This window comes from Lycorma delicatula, chromosome 8 (assembly GCF_047948215.1).
Source record: "Lycorma delicatula isolate Av1 chromosome 8, ASM4794821v1, whole genome shotgun sequence".
In the NCBI taxonomy this organism is placed as follows: Eukaryota; Metazoa; Arthropoda; class Insecta; order Hemiptera; family Fulgoridae; genus Lycorma; species Lycorma delicatula.
This window is the reverse complement of record NC_134462.1, coordinates 20,633,074-20,656,920: the sequence shown is the minus strand read 5'-3', so window position 1 is coordinate 20,656,920 and position 23,847 is coordinate 20,633,074. Positions and strand designations below refer to the sequence as shown.

Sequence of the window (23,847 nt, the reverse complement as noted above, 5' to 3'; positions counted from 1 at the left end):
CACGCATTACAATGCTCTTTTTACGGCTGTTAATGGAAAATTTTCTATAATGAAAACAAGAACACTTAAATCATAAGGATGCCTACCGGTCAAAACAATATTAAAACAAATTAAAATGGTGTGTCTTATCTAATAGAAAAATGCAGATACATTCGTGTTAAAATAAAAACTTATTTAGGATTCAGAAGTTTTAAAATTGCTCCCTTCACTGACGTATGCATTATGTCATTGGCAATACAAAAAACAAATCATAAAATTAAAATCACGGAGTATTCTTCTCAGATTTTATAAATATTTTCCCTTTAGTTTCACGAACCTCATAATTACTGAAAAGTATAATGTTTTATTTATTTCATGTATTATATTATGGTGTTATAGAGGAAGAAGAGGAAGTTGAGGAGGATGAAATGGGAGAAACAATACTGAGATCTGAAAATAAACAAGAACAAAACAAAAGTAATGAAATGTAGTAGAAGTAACAAAGATGGACCACTGAATGTGAAAATAGGAGGAGAAAAGATTATAGAGGTAGAAGTATTTTGTTATTTGGGAAGTAGAATTACTAAAGATGGACGAAGCAGGAGCGATATAAAATGCCGAATAGCACAAGCGAGACGAGCCTTCAGTAAGAAATATAATTTGTTTACATAAAAAATTAGTTTAAATGTCAGGAAAAGATTTTTGAAAGTATATGTTTGGATTGTCGCTTTATATGGAAGTGAAACTTGGACGATCGGAGTATCTGAGAAGAAAAGATTAGAAGCTTTTGAAATGCGGTGCTATAGGAGAATGTTAAAAATCAGATGGGTGGATAAAGTGACAAATGAAGTGGTATTGCGGCAAATAGATGAAAAAAGAAGCGTTTGGAAAAATATAGTTAAAAGAAGAGACAGACTTATAGGCCACATACTAAGGCATCCTGGAATAGTCGCTTTAATATTGGAAGGACAGGTAGAAGGAAAAAATTATGTAGGCAGGCCACGTTTGGAATATGTAAAACAAATTGTTAGGGATGTAGAAGGTATACTGAAATGAAACGACTAGCACTAGATAGGGTATCTTGGAGAGCTGCATCAAACCAGTCAAATGACTGAAGACAAAAAAAAAAGTATTATATTAATTAAATATAAATCATATTACGTTTTTAAATGAATAAATAAACTTTATAATAAACATCTGTATGAAATTTTCAGTGATTAGTAAAAGGCAGTATTACGCCACACATGGTCTAAATTTCCAGCATATTGAATGAATAACAATAGAAGATGGAAGATGGAATACATGACTTGATGTAATGGCAAATGAATAGACTTCATGGTTCGTGTAACGTGATACCTACGTTGCTTTTACTATCGTGTTTTCCTCTTATATAAAATATTTTATATGTGTGTGTATGGAAGTTGTTGTTAACTCACCCGGACATACATTCACTTGTCTTCCAAGTCCATGAAAGGGTTTCTTTATGTTAAGAGTTAATCAGCTTTGGTTACAATTTGCTATATAGTACTTAAAAAAAATAAATTTCGTTTCGTTAACTAACAACTTAATTAAGTATAAAATTATTTGAAATTTTATTCCTTTCAACTGTTCGACTATACAATAAAGCAGGCATAAATAAATTTTACAAAAAAAAAAAAATAAAAATAAATAATAAATAAATTAATAATAATGATAATAATAACAATATAAATAAAAGTAAATGAAATCGAAGTAAAAAAAGCTTCTTAAAAAGGAAAACTATTATACTTTTTGAATTCTTTAAATTATGTTTTTTTTAAAGTTAAAATCAACAACAATTTACTTACTGTTCATATTACAACTTCATTAAACGTAGAAATTTAATGAACAAAACAAGTTTTACTTATACTTTGCAACGCCCAAAAAAAGACAATACAATAAAAAAATCATTCTTAAAATAAATAAAAAATACCAAAAAATAAAAAACCAACTAAATTTTAAAAACATTTAAAAAAAATCTGATGTGGACACCGCATCTTCCTTGTACGCTTATTAAATTACATATACACATTTTTTGCTGCACTTCATTTATTTCATTTGAAGTGAGATACGATCCTCCAATTCTTTAATAAAACATCTTTTATTTATTTATTTATTTTTTTGTTATTGAATTATTATTTATTGTAATTTTATTTTTTACTATCACAGATTAATATTTATTAATAAATCAATATATTTAAATTACAAGCCGAAAATTACAACCGAAATTACCGAAGTACAACCGAAGTATTGTATTGAGTTATACGAGACCACTTTTCTTGCCGATCTCTGTGGCGGAGTGGTAACGTCTCGTTCTTTCATCCAGAGGTCCCGGGTTCGAATCTCGGTCAGGTAATTGATATTTTTTCAAACGCTATAAATTTCCATTTCATATTCGCAAACAAAAGCTTTCAAAGCTTAAATGGTAAATTTAATCATCCAACAAAAAAAAGACAATTTTTTTTAGATAAGAATTTTATTTAATGCTGAAGTTCAAGTGCAGAGCTTCAGTATAATCTAATCATATTTTAAGCTAAAATTTTGCTTGTCGGTTGTGCTATGCTCATTGCAAGTTTTATTAATTATATTTAAGTTATACTTTTTATTTCATCTTTAAAATTTATTTTAATGATAATTTTATATGAAATATGAGTCATTTTCTATTTGTTGTATTTACATTTATTCCATTCCTAACGTGATTTGTATAATATATTATTATGTAATAAGATAAAAGATTTATTTATTTTCAATCGTGCTTCATTATATCCCAATGTACAGAATGTTCCACAAAAAAAAACCAAGAAAATTCAGGACATGTTTTACTTGTGAATTAATGAAACAAGTTCATATAAACGTAGGTTTGGAAACGCTTCGTTTTCGAGTTATGTCTAGTAAATGATTTCGCCCGGATTTCAATTCTTCTAACAAAAAAGAAGCCCTATTGTAATTTTTAGGATCCAATTAAGAAGTAAAGCTGATGTTTTCTTAAGTAGTTTGAGCTGGAAAAATGGATAAAATAGGTCCCAGAACTGTAACTATGCTAGTTTTTTAAGATATTAAACGACGTAAACATAACTTTTTTTGTCGAAAAACAAGTTTTTTTTTTAGGTTTTAGTACAATAGCTTTGTTAAATAGCTAATAAATTCAGAAGATTTAGTAACAAAACTTGTAGAGAATTTAATTCTTAGAAAATTAATGTAAATAAAGCCAATAAAAAGTAAATAAAAACTTTTAAAAATTGGATTTTATTGAAGCAAAACAGACAAAAAAATAGGCAACTAACAGCTTATAATTGCTAAAAATATATAAATTTCTAGTTCAAAAAAATTTGGGTACATTGAATCTCATACTCAAAAGCAACCTCATATACATTTTAAGTTACAGGCACATCCTGAAAAATAGATAATGCATAAGAAATTACAAATAAAAAATCAGCTCACATGGGACTGGACCTTTTTCTTGAAAAAGGTTCCCATGTCATTTTCATGAGTACTGAACAAAATTGGATCTTGGAAATTAAAGTTAAAAAAATAATTGATTATGATCTGATATAATTTTCTCCTTTTCTCCAGGGAGAAAATTGGGTAAAATTAATGTAAAAATGCCTCAAGTGGCAATAATAAATTAAAAAACATTCTTCTAATATGTTGAATAATAAAAAGATGGAGCCGTAATTTTAAATAAATTCAAATACGATTTTTTAGGAAGGGGGAAACGTTTTACCAGTCTTTTTTTTTTAAATATATTAGATATTTAGAAAATAATGTATTAAAACTTTCGCATTTTAAGCGCAATGAGTATTTTATATTGAGCTTTTAAACTTTAAAAAAATTCAAAATACGATTTTTCGTTGCCAAAGACTACAAGAATTGAATAGGGAAAGGTTTTTATAATAATTTAAAGGCCATTGATGTAGAAAACATTGATTTAACAACCTTCCTTCGATTCCTATTTTAATTAAGAAATAACTAAAAAAAAAACTGAGGTTAGTTTTTGGGGGTGGAAGTGAATATTAAAAAAGGGCAGTTTTTATGTTGATAACGGGCTTCAATATTTGTAAGAAAATTCTTTTTTTATAAAATCCTCCAGTAAAATTTACAAACGATTTGTTGGGCCAAACACCACCCCTTTTTCTAATTTTTGCAGGTCCTCCTAAGGATTCCATCTTCCTACCAAGTTTGAATAAAAATTCGTTTACGGAGTCCTGAATTATTAAGCTTCAAACAGGTAAAATACATACAAACGTACATATGAATTCACTAATAAAAACGGTTATTTTGGGATTAGGGATAATATTAAAAAAAGTTTTAAACTTTTAGTACAAAAAGTTAAGATTATTTTTTTCGTAAAAAAAGTTCTTTCTAATTATCCCCTTGAGGTGCAATTAAAAAAAACAAGTGATTTTTTTAAATACATATTAACCGGGAAAGACAAAAAAATTATTCGAAAATGTTTAACTATTATATGTAAATATTCACTAAATTAATTACTATTGTTAAAAAAATGCATTTCTTTTTAATATAAAAATACTACAATATACTCCGGTTCTTTATTGATTTATTTATAAGACATATAATGACTAAAATTTATGTTCTGGTATCAAGACCACCGGTTATGAGATAAATTTTATCGAATGACCTCCTTCTTCCTCATGTAAAATTCCAAAAGCTTCTTATAAGACTAGACACCGTCCAGTGGACATCATTTGTGGAGAAAATGAGCCAAGACAAAATGAGTGAGGGTAAAATATAACTGGAAGTGAATAGTTATGGAAAGGGGTTTGTTGCTGGCGGATTTTGTGATACTAATATTAACCTTACTGTTACAGTTTACCTTCGCTTGATCAAATCCCTTCTTATTTTATAGCTAAAATATAACGCCGTTTTTCATTTCCATGTATGTATGTCAAAAGTACTTTTCTTTTACCATTCTCTAATATTGTACTATACCTTACAGCAATTTTAAACCATATAATAAATGTATACTTGTATAGAAATGCTAGCTGACAGGTAGTATTTATTATTAGGAAAGATTGTATAAGTTACCAACTATATTGTTTTGTGTAGATATATATACTGTTCTTATAAAACTTCTCTTTTTCTTAACCTTTTCTTCAGTAAATTCATTTTCTGAAAATCTTACAGAATTATTTAAAAGGTAAAAAAAAAATATCAAAGTACGGTAAAGGGAGAAAAATACGTTTAAAAAATTAATTTTTTGTATTTTATTTTGCGACCGGCAAAAGCTAATGAAGATAAATTTATGAAAACTTACATACATTTTCTTTTCACAGTGTAAGTGCACGCTAAGGATACATTTTTTGAAATTCTGAATTTAAAAATTAAAAAAAATAGAACGATGAAATTTATTATTTTTTTAATTTCTCGGTAAAAATTGAAAATATAAGCTTGATTTTTAGTGCATGTAATCTTCCTGTGTATATCAAAAAATTAAAAACAGAGAATTAATAAACTATAATAAGTTAATAAAATATTTAGCAATTACGAATAAATACTAGTTATACACCATAAAACAACTTTTTAGACAAGATTTTAGAATAAGAAAAAAATATAAGTATAAAATGACAAACAATTGTTGGCCTATGCAAACCAAATAGAAACCATAAGTTTACTTTAAAACCTCGAATTCAAAATGCCTACACTGACTCAATGTACGGCTTTTTAATAGATAGGGTAGATAAAACATATCTCTAGAATGATAAATGCAAACATGAAGGTTAATCAATCGAAGATAAATCCACAGACTTGAATAAAATGAAGGGTTAAAAGTTTAATGTTTTATATGATTGCAAACATTGTTTGCAAAAAATAATTTTTAATAAATTTAAAATTCAATATATTGTTTTCCTATCGTTGTAAAACAATGAAGTTTCTGTTTCATTATTGATAAAATATGATTTCCAAATATCAAATTTCTTTTTATTACGTACACTTTTTAAAACCATCGTTTGTAATAACTTAGTTGGAGATCAATATTCAGGGAATGCTAGACAACAGTTGATATATGAGGTGTGTGAGAAAAGTAGTGAGACTGACTTTTTCCTTACCAAAGTTTTTATTTTTCTCTAACAACAATATTATCCCCTTCAAAGTAGTTCCCTTGGGCAATTATACACTGGTGGAGTCGTTGTTCCCACTCCTGGTAGCAGCGTTGGAAGGCTTCAACAGGTAGGGCTTTTAACTGGTCGGTCACAGTCTTTTGAATGTTTTCCAGAGTTCCAAAATGACGTCCTTTTAAGACATTTTTCAATTTCGGGAAAAGGAAAAGTCACAAAGCCTTAAATCAGGTGAATTTAGGGGGGTTGACGAACCGTAGGAATGGGTTTTGAGGTCAAAAATTCCGAAATGGAAATGGCCATGTGACACGGGGCATTGTCATTATGAAGCATCCACTTGTCTGCAATGTCTGGTCTCACGCTAATCACTCTTTTCCTGAGCCTTTCAAGGACACGTTTGCAAAACACTTGGTTGACAGTTTGTCCTGGAGGAACAAATTCTTTATGCATGATACCCTTACTGTCAAAAAAGCAAATCTGGAAGCACGGTTTTGATCTTTGATTTGCTCATTCGACATTTTTTCGGTCGAGGATATGACGGAGTGTGCCACTCTTCACTTTGCCGCTTTGTTTCAGGATTGTACTCAAATATCTAGGATTCATCAACTGTGATAACACGATTGAAGAATTCTTGGTCATTGTCAATCCTCTCAAGAAGATCAACGCACACGTTTCTTCCGGTGTGTGGTTTTTCGGTACCAATTTCGCACAAACCTTTCGCATGTCCAAATCGTCTGTCAAAATTTGATGTACGGTAAAAGTGTTTAAATTTAACTGTTCACTCATCATCCTTATTGCTAAACGACGGTCTGTCGTTTTCGTCAGGTTTTGAAGTTGAAGGTATCCCTGAGCGAGGTTGATTTTTTACGTGTTCTCGGCCTTCCAAAAATGATTTGTGCCAGCGGAAAACTTGTGCTCTTGATAAGCAATGTTCCTCAAGGCCTGTTTCAGCTTTTCAAAAGTTGATTGCAAAGCTTTTCAAAAGTTGAAATACAAAACTTGATTGCACAACGTTGCTCTAAATTCCGATGCTCCATTTTCGTAACACAACAAAAACACAACTACACTGATGGCGCTGTCAAAAATAATGTGTTGGCTGAACGGAGTTGAAACTCGTACTGAGCATGTGGAAGTGAGGCACAAACCGGTATAGCACAGATCGGTAGACACAGCGTTGCCAGTTACCAATTTCATTACTTTTCTCGTACACCTCGTATCTGGTCTACTATATTTATGAGCTTAAAAGCTGTTTTATTCTAGATTCAATATTTCACTTAAACTAGATTGTAATTATTTCTTTACAAATAAATGTAAATAATGTCCGCTTTCAAATGGGTTTAGTATTATGTTTAGTGGTTCCGTTGACCGAGACCAAATTCCCAGATTTAGTCATCGTGATTTAGAGTTATTAATTACGGATATACGGAGCTAATAAGCAGTTTTTATCCATACTTTCTTCAATCCTTTCTTCTTTTGTTTTGAAATAAGGTTGTTACTGAACCTGAATAATCTGGTCAGAATACTGGAATACTTTGTAACGTATGCTACACTTACTCTTTCTTTTTAAAAAAAAAACTGATGTGGACAACATTATGACTTCCTTGTACGCCTATTAAATTACATTTACACATTTTTTTAAAATGAAGAGCACATAAAATTTTATTTCATTAAAAACTTCTAATAATTTTTCATGTATATCTTTTGTTGTTATTGAATTATTATTCAGTTTTTTTTTGTTTTTTTTTACAATGAGAGGTTAATAAAACAAAAATTGATGGAAGGAGATGAAGCCTGATTCAAACCGATGTGCCTTCCCCTTGTAAGATCCAAATATTTCATTAATTAAAATTGTATTTGGCTACAACTCTAAAACCAGTGAAAGTAAGTACCACTTACGTATATCATTGAAAAGCTCCCAATGAGGGCTTATTACTGCAGTTAACAAAAATTCAGTGGAAAGAGAAATGAACATTGGTAAAATAGACGGAGCATACAGGAAAGTTAAGGAAAATTTTGGGGTACATAAATTAAAATCTAATAATGTGTTAAACAAAGATGGTACACCAATATATAATACGAAAGGTAAAGTCGATAGATGGGTGGAATATATTGAAGAGTTATACGGAGGAAATGAGTTAGAAAATGGTGTTATAGAGGAAGAAGAGGAAGTTGAGGAGGATGAAATGGGAGAAACAATACTGAGATCTGAATTTAAGAGAGCATTAAAAGATTTAAATGGCAGAAAGGCTCCTGGAATAGACGGAATACCTGTAGAATTACTGCGCAGTGCAGGTGAGGAAGCGATTGATAGATTATACAAACTGGTGTGTAATATTTATGAAAATGGGGAATTTCCATAAGACTTCAAAAAAAGTGTTAAAGTTATGATACCAAAGAAAGCAGGGGCAGATAAATGTGAAGAATACAGAACAATTAGTTTAACTAGTCATGCATCAAAAATCATAACTAGAATTTTATACAGAAGAATTGAGAGGAGAGTGGAAGAAGTGCTAGGAGAAGACCAATTTGGTTTCAGGAAAAGTATAGGGACAAGGGAAGCAATTTTAGGCCTCAGATTAATAGTAGAAGGAAGATTAAAGAAAAACAAACCAACATACTTGGCGTTTATAGACCTAGAAAAGGCTTTCGATAACGTAGACTGGAATAAAATGTTCAGCATTTTAAAAAAATTAGGGTTCAAATACAGAGATAGAAGAACAATTGCTAACATGTACAGGAACCAAACAGCAACAATAACAATTGAAGAACATAAGAAAGAAGCCCTAATAAGAAAGGATGTTGACAAGGATGTATGTTCCCTATCTCCGTTACTTTTTAATCTTTACATGGAGCTAGCAGTTAATGATGTTAAAGAACAATTTAGATTCGGAGTAACAGTACAAGGTGAAAAGATAAAGATGCTACGATTTGCTGATGATATAGTAATTCTAGCCGAGAGTAAAAAGGATTTAGAAGAAACAATGAACGGCATAGATGAAGTCCTACGCAAGAACTATCGCATGAAAATAAACAAGAACAAAACAAAAGTAATGAAATGTAGTAGAAATAACAAAGATGGACCGCTGAATGTGAAAATAGGAGGAGAAAAGATTATGGAGGTAGAAGAATTTTGTTATTTGGGAAGTAAAATTACTAAAGATGGACGAAGCAGGAGCGATATAAAATGCCGAATAGCACAAGCTAAACTAGCCTTCAGTAAGAAATATAATTTGTTTACATCAAAAATTAATTTAAATCTCAGGAAAAGATTTTTGAAAGTGTATGTTTGGAGTGTCGCTTTATATGGAAGTGAAACTTGGACAATCGGAGTATCTGAGAAGAACAGATTAGAAGCTTTTGAAATGTGGTGCTATAGGAGAATGTTAAAAATCAGATGGGTGGATAAAGTGACAAATGAAGAGGTATTGCGGCAAATACATGAAGAAAGAAGCATTTGGAAAAATATAGTTAAAAGAAGAGACAGACTTATAGGCCACATACTAAGGCATCCTGGAATAGTCGCTTTAATATTGGAAGGACAGGTAGAAGGGAAAAATTGTGTAGGCAGGCCACGTTTGGAGTATGTAAAACAAATTGTTGGGGATGTAGGATGTAGAGGGTATACTGAAATGAAACGACTAGCACTAGATAGGGAATCTTGGAGAGCTGCATCAAACCAGTCAAATGACTGAAGACAAAAAAAAAAACAAAAAAAAAAAACAAAAATTCCTAAATCTAATTTTTTGGAATTTTTGGACCCTTTTGGTTTAGTCGAATGTAATCAAAAGAGGGGAACAGAACTAGATGCTGCAGTAGTCCTAAATCCAAATTTCTTTTTCTTTTATTTTTTCGGCAAGTCTGCTTCTTTTATTTTTTCCTGCTGCTATCAGGAAATTATCTCGTTCAAATAATACGTGCAGGACGTGTTAAAAATTACTGAAACTAAGTTAATCTGGGTACTCACTAATTAAGAAATTTTAATAACAGACTTAAAAAATCTGATGAGGACAACATAGACTTCCTTATACGCCTATTAAATTACGCATATTATTTATATTTTTTGTTTTACTACTAAATTATTATTTATTGTAAAAATTATTTTACGATCAGAGATTAATAATTATTAAATACCAATATATTTAAATAGATAAAAAGTTAAAAAAAAGACATTAAGTCAGATTCGAACCGATGTGTCCTTGTAAAATCTAAATATTAAATTAATTAAAATTTTATTGGGCTGTAAAGCTGGAACTAATGAAAATAAGTACCACTTATGATATACCAATGAGTGCTTATTACTGCAGTTAAGAAAATGTCCAAAATTCAAATTTTCCGTTGGATTTTGGGCTTTTTTGGACACTTTTGGTTCTGTCGATTGCAATCAAAAGAGGAGGTGCACAACTAGATGCTACAACAGTCCTAAATCCAAAATTTCAACATCCTACGGCTAATCGTTTTTGAGTTATGCAAGATACATACGTACATTTATGTACGTATGTCATATATACGTATGTACAGACGTCACGCCGAAACTAGTCAACTGGATTCAAAGATGGTAAAAATGGATATTTCCGTTGAAATCTGGAATCTTTAAAATTGTTCATTTAAAAAAAAAAACGGGATTATGTGTTAAAAAAGTCTCTTTAAATCCTATAAAATTCCCGGAATGTTAAAATTGTTTAATGATAAAAATAACCTAGTTATGATGTTATTTTTCGGTTTGCAGTTTTTTGATACCCACTTAAACCGAGATAAGAGTTTCTTACGTAAGTTTTTCCAGTTAAATTTAGAAATACTTAAGAATCCTGGTTTATATTTCCGATGTAAAAAGGAAATTTTATGTTTTAAGTTTATAGTTATGCCATGTTTTCATGTGAACTTATATTTAAAAAAATAAAAATTCTAAGTATTCTGTTTGTTTATTTTAACAAATGTTCTGCCATTACAAAAAATACTAGGAACACTGAATCTTTTCCTTTAGTTGTAGCATTTTCTATCACTAAAAGTTCAAACGCGCCAGTTGCTGGAATTCTTAGAACTGTGCATAGTAACAAAGTTTAACAGAGAATTCTCCAGTTCAAGTTACTTTTTAAACTAATATTTTATTTTCATTTATTTCTTATTTTTTAACTAACATTGTTTTTTTTAAAATAATTTTATTTATATTTCCTTAATTTTTTATTTACTTTATTAACATGATTTTTAAATTTAGTTTAACGATTCATTTTTTAAACATTTAATTTACTTAAGATAAAAGTAATATAATTACAATATGATGATAATATATTTTCAAAATCTCTTTTTAAGATTATCAAAATTTATTGATTTGTTTTGAATAAAAATAGATATATAAAAATTTAATTCAATTTTTATTAACTTTAATTACATAAATTTTCTCAGAATTAAATTATCAATTATTTCTTAAATTATTATTTGGTTATTGACAATTTAACAAAGTAAATTTACGCCAAATATAAGAAACCGCAATTCAATTAACTACACAAATAAGGAGTGGTCGACCTGAGACTGTACAAGACTACACTTTATTCACATTCATACATATCATCCTCTGAAGTAGTACCTTACGGTGGTTTCAGAGGCTAAACAGAAAAAGAGAAAAATATAAGAAACCGAATTTTAATTTTTTAGTTTTTACAACAATTTTTTAACTATTGGTGGTGCAGCTCTGGGACCAACTTTTTTTTCAGTTCTTCATTGATGTTTACGTAGCATTAAAACCAATAATATCCTTCAATAATTTGTGTCCATAGAATTTAGGATAACATTATTTGAATCTTATGGTAGAAATCAAGAAGAAATGTCGTTTTACCGGTAACTTAAAAAAAAACATATCCAACTTTGTTATTATAAGAATTTTATTCATTATTTTAGTGAGAGGAATATGCCCATGACATATTGCAGGAACGTCCTAAAATATCCCGTATATACTGAATGTCAGTAAGGTACTGGAATCTTTAAATAACTTTTCATAAAGGGCTACCAGCAATTATGATTGTTTTGAAAGATTAAAAAGAGTTTTTTTTATTAAAAACATCTATTTTGATTGCCATAAAACTCCTCTATATATTATTGCACTGAAGACATGGTGGCCTACGTTGTATGAAAGAATATTAAGGCTCCATTTTAAGTATAATGGAAATATTAAGTATGCTTATTAAAAAAAGTTATTAGTTGTTAAGTTTCCCGAATAACAAAATTATTGCCGTTAAAGTTATCAATAAGAACATATATCGGTATAAGATTTGGGGTAAAATGGCTGAAATGAGTGCAAACATTGAATATAGCATTGCAAATAATTATTGTAAATGAATAAGAAAAATTAATTATATCGGTGGAGATTGAATTAATACAATAAATTAATGGTATCTAGATACCATTTGTGTAAAAGGAATTAAACTGGGGTTTTGGTAATGATGGATATTTCGGGGAGAGACTAAAATTCTCAAAGGTGAAAGGGAGTATAAGCTAATAAATTTGAATTATCGAACATGGATTAAAGGAAAGGAGGGCAAGAGACACTCATGATGTAATAAGGAGGAAAATAATGATACGTACCACTTTGTTGCTGCGTGTTCAATATTAGCACACATTCGTTATATATGGTTTAGTCGGAATGTATTGACAAGATCTGTGTTTGTAGAGCATATAGACTGTAGAAGTTGGAATAGAGTGGCAGGATATTTCAGTGAGGCATAGCAATTCAAATTTGTTTTGGTATCAAAATTTAATTATTAAACCAGGCGATTTGCATTCTTTTAATCATTGAATAGTTGTGTAAAATATTATGGAAAAATTTTTTATAAATTAGCTCTTTATTTTTAAACAATTTTTGTGTGCATTTGAACGTGTGAGAGTTCATATTTCTGTTTAATCATTTTTCTGTTTACATGCATTATCATGATTTTTTGTTTTACATAAATATACATTATTTTATTTTACTACTACATAGTATGATTATCAATATTTATTAATTATTCTTTGTACTGGTTAATTTAAATTGATCTTTTATGGCTGCCAACCTTTGCGACGATCCTTTTAGGATCAACCAGGATATATGCAACTATAATTTAAATATTGTAAAAAATAAAGATAAATAGAGCATTATTATTTGTATTATTTTGCTGATCACCGTGGCGGAGTGTTAGCATCTCGACTTTCATCTGGAGGTCCCAGGTTTGAATCCCTATTAGTAATGGCATTTTTCGCACGCTAAAAATTTCATTATCATCCATCAGTAAGTCTATTGTTGCTGTATAAATAAATTGTTATTATTAATCAAAATAAATTCATAGTTTTAAAAAATTCATACCAATCACCGAAACTATTTTCAGATTAAGTACGCAGTACTTCAATCTAAGAGAAAGTTAGATGAATAAATGTTACTTTTAAATAAATTAATAGAAATTTAAAAGATCATCCCACCGCTTTATTTTAGATTTAAATAAATTTTTTCAATTACAAAAATAATTTTCGAGTTAAGATTTTATTTTATTTTTGGGAGGGAAGTGGAATTGCATTTACGCACAGTGTCACTGAGGGTCTTATCCAACCGCTATCGGCAGACTTAATATTATTTAAATAATAATAATAGGTGTGATAGGTGTAATAATAACACTGGTCAGCATGATTTTTGTCTCACAAGTACCAATATGTGTACTTAATGCAGCTTTTTATCCTGTTTTCAAATATGTAATCGGAATTTCTTCATCACTCACAGTTTTTTTTGGTTATTTTAATATTTTAAAATATTTTAAAACGTTTTCTCGTCCATTTTTCCATTGTCAAGTAAAAGTTCCTAGAGCATTGTAAATATGATGGAAACAAATGAGCTAACTCAAAGGGTAGCGTTGCTACTGTTGTGCAGGTTTAGACAAGTATAGACATGTACAAATTTGGTCTAGTGTAGCACAATTTCATCAGAACGTGCCAGTTGTGAGATACTAGTCAACCAGTAAACCTGTCATTGTGAGTGTCAGTTTTCATTTCGTTATTTGAAGTAATTCTTCGTCCAGCGAGCCATTTCTTCAGGTTTGGATAGGGAAGTAATCACTGAGAGCCAAATCCGGTGAATAGGGCACATGTAGAAGCACTTCGAATTGTAGTTCATGGGGTTTTGTCACTACTACTTGAAGTGTAGGCAGACGCATTGTCATGATGAAAAAGTGTTTTCTTTTTGTACAGGTGTGGACGTTTAAACCGAATAGTTCACTTCAATTTGGACCTGTAGTGAAGCATAATATTCTAGAGACTCTGCCTTTTTCCAGGTAGTCTATTAACACCATGCCCCAAGAATCCCAACAAGCGTAGCCATGACTTTTCCCACCTACTTCTTGGACTGCTGTTTGGTATCTGAGATATAGTGATAAATCCATGTTACTGTTATTAAAAATCGAAAACAATTCAGTGGAATCGCGTTTAAATAAGTTTAAGCAACCTTGAGAAGTGCGGTTTTTGCCTATGTTTAACAAACGCGGCACCCATCCACCGGAAAGCTTTTTCTACCCAAATATCGTGTAAAATGTAGTGGACTAAGTCTACTTAAATTTTTACGAAGTGAAAAAACTCGTGTACCTTCAGTTTAACGACCGATAATTTAATATGGCACTGTGGATTTTTTGGGTTTCCGAGTGTTCATCTTAATTGGGTGATCGTCCACTTTTTAGTTTAGCAGCCTATTATTTTACGGTCAAAAACAAAGGAAAATAATCTTTTAAAGTAGAACATATCTCTTTTTATATGTCGTCGGGGTTGAACCTTTTAAAACAAAGCACTTTATAAAAGCTCGAACTTAATTTTATCCATTTTTAGAAAATACCACAACTTGTTTGCTTAACTCGATTACAAGATCAAGCAAATAAAAGCATATCTGAGACTTTGGTTCGTACTTGACAAATGTTATAGTAATTTGGTCATATTTGTGGCATTTCTGTGTCATGTCGATAACTTTCCGAAAGAGCTAGCCAAGATAAACTTAAAAGCTATCATGTATGCTGTAACGTAACATAGAAAATTATCAGTCTAATGAAATAAATTTATAAAAAAAAAACTCTATTGCAAATAAAACAAATATCTTATTTTTCTAAATTAATTTAATAATTAAAATTTTTGTCAACGATGTAAGACAATAGCCAAGAATGAAATAGGTTTTTTTTTAAAATCTGTCAAATTTTTAGCATTTTTAATTTATTTTAGGTAAATAGTTGTATTCTTTAGGAGCCAAGTAGGAGTATGATCTTTTAAAAACTTCCGGCTAAGGCATTATTTTATTGAAGAAAATCAGAAATTCTCAAATTCAAAAGTCCAATTATTTACATCTTACCCACTCCTAAAAAAAAGAATTTATACTCGTAAATATATGTACATATATTAGAGGTAAAATTTTAGATGTTTAAACAACGGAAATGATTCATGACATATATTCTTATAGAGAATCAATCGAGTTTTGAATCGATTAGTTTTTGTTCTATAATTAGTAGCTTTATCCCAGCTAGAATGGACTCAATAACCGTGATTTAACTGACAAAAATATACCATTATCAACCCTTTTACTAAGCAGAATGACCTTAACTAACAGAATTTAATCATACTCAAACCCAGCTCGTTTTTTTAGCTTTATTACATGAATTCTACCAAGACGTACTAAAGCTTAACATAAGATCCTGGTATCTCTTAGAATTCACCTGTGATTTACAATAAAAAGAGAATTGTTTATTGTTCCTATTATTAAATGCGCTTATAATATTTAATTAATAATCGATCAATATGTTATGTGCTAGAATGATAGACGATTTGACATGAGATTTTAATTACTCTTGAAAACACCACATCACTCTTAACAACTAACAACTGCCAAGTCTAATAGGAAAAGTAAGTGTTCTCCCGTCGCCTTTTCATTACAAAATAATATATAGTTGGATATTAGGTCATTCAGATAATTTTAAGAACCGTGTTGCAAATTCTTATTACATATTCTTATTAATAAATACAAGATGCTTAATGAACAAAGGAGAGTAATATATATCACTCTCAGAGAAAGAAACTCTAAATAATGCAACTTATACATCAGTTGTTTTATATGAATTTCAGCTATGTTAAAAACCGAGAAAGAAGATGTAAAGAAACCAAATACTAGTGACGAAAGTCTACTAGTGAAAAAGTGTACAATGTACATTGATTTTTTCAATTTACAGAAAAATTAATTAAGGATATATGAAATAGAATTAATTAAGGAAATAGACTGTAAGGAAAATTATAATTTATACATTTATTATTAGAGAGGGATTAAATTTCAATCTTTATGGAAATACTGAAAACTCACCAACATTGCTGGCAGTTTATATCATTTTATTAGAGACAAGATATATATAACAACAAGATATATATATATATATATATATATATAAATTTTTTTTCGGTCATTATTTTATTATAATTTGTTTTTCCTTTATCTATGTCACTAAATGAAATTTTTAAGAAAAATCATGAGATTTTTGTTTTTTTTTTTACTGAAACATATTTTAGTTGAAACTGCCTTTGGAATAAAAGAAAGTGTAAGCGTATTTCTTCGCTTTTTTCCTTTCTTTTTTTTTGATAGGACATGTTAAAGAAAAGTAGGAGTGTAACGCCCTCTTGGTCTATATTGAGTCTCTGCTGTTTTAGTTATTTTTTGAAAGAAAAGTACGTATGGCTTTTGTTTTTAATTTAGCATTACTGTAGGCTATGTACTATAAAAATATATTTAGGCTATATTGATTAATTTAATAATATACTCTAATTAATTATATATGTAATAATATTAATTAACTGTGTGTATATATATATATATATCAAGAGAACATTCTTGATATATTGCAAAAATTTAATAAAGAATTAAAAATTATAAATGAAAATTAAAATAAGAAACTACGAATTATTTAGATATAAAAATTTAAATAAAAATAATAATAATAAATAAAATTTTACAGTTATAGATACCCTTTAATATTTAAATTATAACTATAAAAATTCCGATCGAAAATAAAAATAAGAAATAATGTTTTTAAGTAATTTTATATATATTTGCATATACACAAATGTGCAAATACTTAAATATGCATATACACAACAAATACATATACCGGGTTAAAAATATTCTGTCGTAATAAGGTAAAATGCCTATCCTCAAAATAATGAAAAAGATCGTGAAACTTATGTCTCGGAACGATTTATTTTCGAGTTATGAAAGATTTCATTCAGATGTCTGTTATAAAGATCAAATAATTAATAATAAATTCAATGGACCCAAATTATTATTGACCGGAATTGATGGCTTTAAATGTAATATTACGTGGAATTTGGAGGTAGAAGAATTTTGTTATTTGGTAAGTAGAATTACTAAAGATGGACGAAGCAGGAGCGATATAAAATGCCGAATAGCACAAGCTAAACGAGCCTTCAGTAAGAAATATAATTTGTTTACATCAAAAATTAATTTAAATGTCAGGAAAAGATTTTTGAAAGTGTTTGTTTGGAGTGTCGCTTTATATGGAAGTGAAACTTGGACGATCGGAGTATCTGAGAAGAACAGATTAGAAGCTTTTGAAATGTGGTGCTATAGGAGAATGTTAAAAATCAGATGGGTAGATAAAATGACAAATGAAGAGGTATTGCGGCAAATAGATGAAGAAAGAAGCATTTGGAAAAATATAGTTAAAAGAAGAGACAGACTTATAGGCTACATACTAAGGCATCCTGGAATAGTCGCTTTAATATTGGAAGGACAGGTAGAAGGAAAAAATTGTGTAGGCAGGCCACGTTTGGAGTATGTAAAACAAATTGTTAGGGATGTAGGATGTAGGGGGTATACTGAAATGAAACGACTAGCACTAGATAGGGAATCTTGGAGAGCTGCATCAAACCAGTCAAATGACTGAAGACAAAAAAAAACGTGAAAAATTAGAAAAAATGGGTTTTAGCACGTGTTTTTAGTAATTTACGAAGAATTGTTATAGATATATCCCCAAAAAACTGAAGTCGAAAAACACATTTTTTTTTTACATAAATTAACTTTTAGTTTCCAATAACCAATTAAACCTAAAAGAAAAGTTTTAGAGCTGTTAATTCGTAGAAGATTTATAGTGTTTAAGTTAATAAACATGGAATACAATTTAAAAAAAAAAAATAAATGAAAATCAAAAAAAAAATTCTGCAAATCTTGCAGTACAAAAATTATTTTGACAATGTTTTTCGACTCCAATTTTTTAAGATTTACAACAATTTTTTCGGAATCTATTAGAGGTACACAGTTCTAAAACACATTTTTCAATGACAAAAATTTTAAACATTTTGTTTCAAGAATTTCTGTTTTTTAGATTGTTTTTATTTAAATTCAACCTTTAATTACTTTTATTTTTGTAAAATTATTTGATAAATTAGGTAAAGAATAAAAGAATCTTTAATAATTACTACAGCTATAAATTAGTAATAGTATAATATTAAGATGTGTAGCATTTAATTTCCTTTTCCTAATCTCGCTAAATACTCCTTTTTCTTATTAAGTTTAACTGCCTTAGGCAAATTTGGATTACTATCTTCTTATAATTTATGATCTGATTGTATGAAAAAGATTTAGGCAACTGCTTAATACTTAAAAGTATTGTAGATTCTATTATAATAATGGGTCTAATATTTAAAATTTACTCCAGTTTAAGCTTTTTAATTGTAAATTAAATAAAAAAGATTACGGAAATAAAAAAGATTTGCGGAATAAAAAAAAAAAAAAAAATGCATCTATAATATTCGTTTAATTTTAATTTAATGACGTTATAAGCTAATAATTTCTGTGATAATAATATTGAATAATAACATTCATGTTATAGAATTACTCAAAAATACGAATTTAAATAAATTAAATATACTGTACAGTAAGTGTGTTTTTCAGCTAACGTTTAGTCGTTAAATTAACTTGTTTATCCCAGACTGCGTTGTCTTTTTAAAAGCCACATTTAGTATACTACATATTTAATTGTATAATTTTAACAATAATACCGCATTTTTACTTCTTTGTACGAAGTAAAGGAAGTATTGTGATAGGGAAAAATTTCGGTTTTTAGATTTCAACAGAAATATCCATTTTGATCATTCCTGAATTCATTTTGACTAATTTCGGCGTGACGTCTGTACATACATATGTATCTTGCATAAATCAAAAAGTATTAGCCGTAGGATGGTTAAATTTTGGAATTAGAACTGTTGTATCATCTAGTTGGCATTTCCTCTTTTGATTGCAATCAATTAAACCAAAAGTGTTCAAAAAAGCCTAAAATCCAAAAAAAAAAAAAAATAGATTTTTGATTTTTTCTTAACTGTAGTAATAAGCCCTCATTGAGATCTTTTTAACGATATATCATAAGTTTCGTTATTTTTATTGGTTCCAGAATTATGGCCAAATAAAATTTTAATTAATGAAATATTTGGATCTTACGGAAGGGCACATCGGTTTGAATCAGACTTCATCTCCTTTTTGTTAACTTTTTTTTTTAATGTATTGATTTATTAATTTCTCATTGTAATTTTTTTTTACAATCAATAAAAAAATATTTTTTTTATAATAAAAATTCAATTTAAAAAAAATAATTAAAAAACGTCAGAAGTTTTTAATGAAATAAAATCTTATGTACTTTTCATTTTGTTTAAATGTAATTTAATAGGCATACCAGGAAGTCATGTGTTGTCTACATCAGATTTTTTCTCTAGCTAATAATACCAAAGTAATTTGACCAAATAATATAAAAAAATATTACAAAAATGAAATAATATAATTGATCCTTTTGATGGGAGAAGAGAAGAAAAATAATCTTGTATACTTTTGTCATAAAAAAATCATGAAAAAAAATTAGGATGTACTTTAAGATAGGTTGTTGTTCAAGGATTGCATTTTTATTTATTTCTTTATTATCTTTTTCTCAATACATACGTGACGGATTGCGCTTAAACCGGTAATAAATCCAAATAAGGCCTCGACTAGGGTTTAGTAAAAAATACGAATCCACTAAAGATAAAAATAAAGTACTTACACAATGGTGGAGGTTGTGACCAATAGCCGGTCTCCGTACAGACTATTGACGCCTCCCCGGTTAATCTGGCATGTGGTAGGCAGGCGAATTGGACTACTGCTCCCACTCCATAAACACCAGCACCTTGTGTTGCTTCTTCTACAACACGTCCGTGAAGTGGAAGGACTGGAGCTGGACATTGTATTCCTATTATAACATAAAAATTATTACTATTATTATTATTGTATTACAAAATAGAGTTATTTTTGGTTTGTTTGGTAGATTTTTAATGGACACTGTGGCCTTGGATTTTTCTAGGCCGGATCTGCGATATTAATATTAATAATAACTTATTAGTATCATTTTAATAAATTTAATCAAAAATCTCCTTCAAAAAGACAGATTTCATGGCCTACATCAAGATTCCTCTAGGTCCTTATACTAAATATTTATTGATATAGAAAAATAAAAAAGTCAATATATTTAAATATCTGGAATAAATAATACAAATAAATGGTTTAGATAAAAAAATCAAACTAACAAGAACGAGCACAATGGAAATGGACTACCAACTAACAAAAGTTATTTACAACAAAAAAAAAAAATCTCAATATTAGCCAAAATCAGGTATTACAATACAGTAATCAAATCAGAAGAGTTGTAAGTATCAAAAAGCATCTTTTTTTCAAATAAACGGAAATAAATGCAATAGAAAAATCCTAGAAGCAGTAAAAAATAGAAAAAATACATTAGATAGAAATTTTTTTATGAGATTACATTGCTCTACTGCTATGGTGATTAGCTCAAATGGAAATTATCAGCGTATAAAAAATGCCACGCCTAACCGGGATTCGAACCCGGCCCCTCCTAATGAAAGGTTGAGATGCTACAACTCCGCTATGGAGATCGACAATGAATTTTATGAAACAGAAAAAGAAAAGCTAAGTTCTTCGGCCACATTTTTTTTTTTTTTTGGGTCACCTACGTAATTAAAATGAAAAAAATGAATGGTAATATGCTCACAAATCTCAGATCACATTCACAAATAAAAGTACAGCAATAGACCTCAGTTCAAAATGACGTAAAACAATGAAAATATCTCAAGAAATAGTATAAGATAGAACAATAGTCCAAAAACTGGTACAAGATTTCAAAGGTTTCCAACAGAAGGAGAAATAAGAAATCAATAAAGTGACTGATGAGAAGAGAGAAGGCAAAAACAAACTGTAAGAACGAAGAAGTTTGTGAAAAAAAAACGCCTAGAAGAAAAAGAAATGATGCAAAACGTTGCTTCACGTGAACTTCAGTCTGCTAAAATAAAAAAATTAAATCATATAAATTTAATAAAATTTAATTATAAATATAAAACTTAATTTCCCAAAATTTATTGTATAAAAGAAAAATATCTATTCGAATATAGTAAAATTTATTTAATACCTGTTAATTAAAAATAAACAATTTCTGTATAATAGATAAATATACAAAAAGTATTAAATTTATATTTCAAATTTTCGGAAAACGTACTTTAATATTTTAAATTATTATTATTAATAAAAAATTTTGACTTATCTAGCAAAAAGAATCGGATCACTCCGTCGTCTAGTCACAAGCTTAAAGAAATTGTGACAAGAAAATCTGAATCTACGGAAATGGAGGTGCAAGTTACTATTGAGAAACCACCAGACGTAGAGAATATAAAACCTGTACCAATAGAGCCTCCAAAAGCGCAAAGATCAGCTTCGGTGAGAGCATCTATTTCAGCTGGACCCAGTACTGCAGTAGAGATAGAGCTCAATCCGCCACGGAGAGTGGATCGCTTGTTAGTTTAGATTCCCTAGCAAAGATGCTAACAGCACCGACGAAACTTTCATCAACTGATGTCAACCGCAGAACGTCACTGGCATCCGAAAGAGAGGAAGACGATGCCATGTCTGAGGCCTCAGATACGCTGTCATCAGAGGTTGAGGCCGTCAGAAGAATGGAGAAACGGTGCAAGAAAGGATGGCCGAAAGGAAAACCTAGAAAGTAATATTCTGGATTCGAAGTTAGAAGAACGAAAATTTTTGAACATTTTTGATTCATAGAAATGTGAATAATTGAATCTTTTATTTATTTTTTTTTTGAAGTGGGATGGGGCTAATGACCAAAGTAGTCGATGCCCCTAAAAACCTCAAAAAAAATAAAATATTTTAAATCTAATAAAAATTAGTTTTGCCTTTTAATCTGTACTTAAGAATAACGATTTAAAATATTATGTACGTATATCAAATGTAATGTAATGCATTAATACATGTATTGATTTTTATCAGTTACTTGTGTTATTTATTACTATTCAAATAATTCGAATTTATTTCAAACTATTTTTATTTATCTAGAAATAAAAATGAAAAGTAACGTAGATAACTTAAACAATAATTGTGTTGGAAAAATAAAACATTGTACAAAATGCTAAAGATTAAAATGAAGCAATTTTTACTGGAACGAATTTGCTATTACAATTTATTATTTTGTTAGTATGTTGACGTAAATTTTTAATAATAGAAAACAGGTGAAAAAGAAATCGTTGGAAAGGAGCAAGGCAAGAAACGAGAAGAAAATATATACAAAGTATATTAATGATTTACAGTTGCCCTTTGAAGCTGAAAAGAATATTGAAATACGAAACATTGTAGTTGAAAAGAAAATTTCATAAAATACGGAACCGTTGCTGTAATCAGAAAAAATAAAATAACTATGTTATTTTAAATCTAACAAAATTAACAAAAATCAAAAAATGCCTTCAAATGGAATAAAGAAAACTGGCAAAGATGTTGATGTAGTTTTTATAGTTTTCATAGAGCTTAAAATCAACCCTTTCTTCTTATAAAATAATTCTAATTTATATCTTATATATTTATTAAAAGAAAATAATTACAATAATAGATAAATAAATATTTTTGGATGATTTGCCAAACTAGTAAAAAATTTCTAAAAATTAATAAGCAGGTCTATGCTTCAGGTGTAACAAAATATATTTTAAAATATATATAAAATATCAGTATTTTATAAAAAATATTTTTTTTTTATGTTTAATAATTTACTAACCTCTTTACATTAATAGAGAAACAGTAAATGAATTTACATAATTAATACTTAATACGCATTTTAACTATGAAGTAGTCAATATCGGTAAGCACAATTAAATCAGAAAAGATAATTACAAAAAAAAAAAAAATTAAACTTATAAAATGCAGAAATTAAATAGTTGTAATATATTTTTGAATGTTTTTTATTTATTAAAATAATAAATAATCTTATAATCTCTTTCTCAGTGAATGGCTAGTCTGATGGAAAGTACATACTAATATTGCAAAGTCGAATTATATGACGTTTGCTTAGAGGAGGGGAGGTTGCTCACAAGTCTGCCTAGATTGAGTTCATATCTCCCATTCGGACATGTACGATATCTAGGACTTCATTTGGACCGTCGCCTAACATGGAAAAATCATGAGAGAAAAGTAAAAACAATTAGATATCAAGCATTAACAGTTTGCTGTACAAGGCGTTTTTCAAGTCAGTGTGGTCCTACGGGATACAACTTTGCCTACGGCAAGCAATAACAATATCATCCAAAGGTTCCAGAACAAAGTGCTGAGGAACATTTCGGAGGCGCCACGGTTTGTGATAAGAAGATTCACGATTACCTAGGGATGATATCTATTTGTGAAGAAATTCACCGG

General features: G+C 29.0%; 1 protein-coding gene across 1 annotated transcript in view; it reads right to left on the bottom strand.

The window, feature by feature from the left end:
• Positions 1–23,847, bottom strand: part of LOC142329143 (locomotion-related protein Hikaru genki-like) — a 705,478-nt gene that overhangs the window by 50,180 nt on the left and 631,451 nt on the right. The window contains exon 9 of the mRNA XM_075373481.1: positions 20,150–20,335. Within this exon, the coding sequence (XP_075229596.1) occupies positions 20,150–20,335 (186 nt within the window). The remainder of the gene's footprint in view (positions 1–20,149; positions 20,336–23,847) is intronic.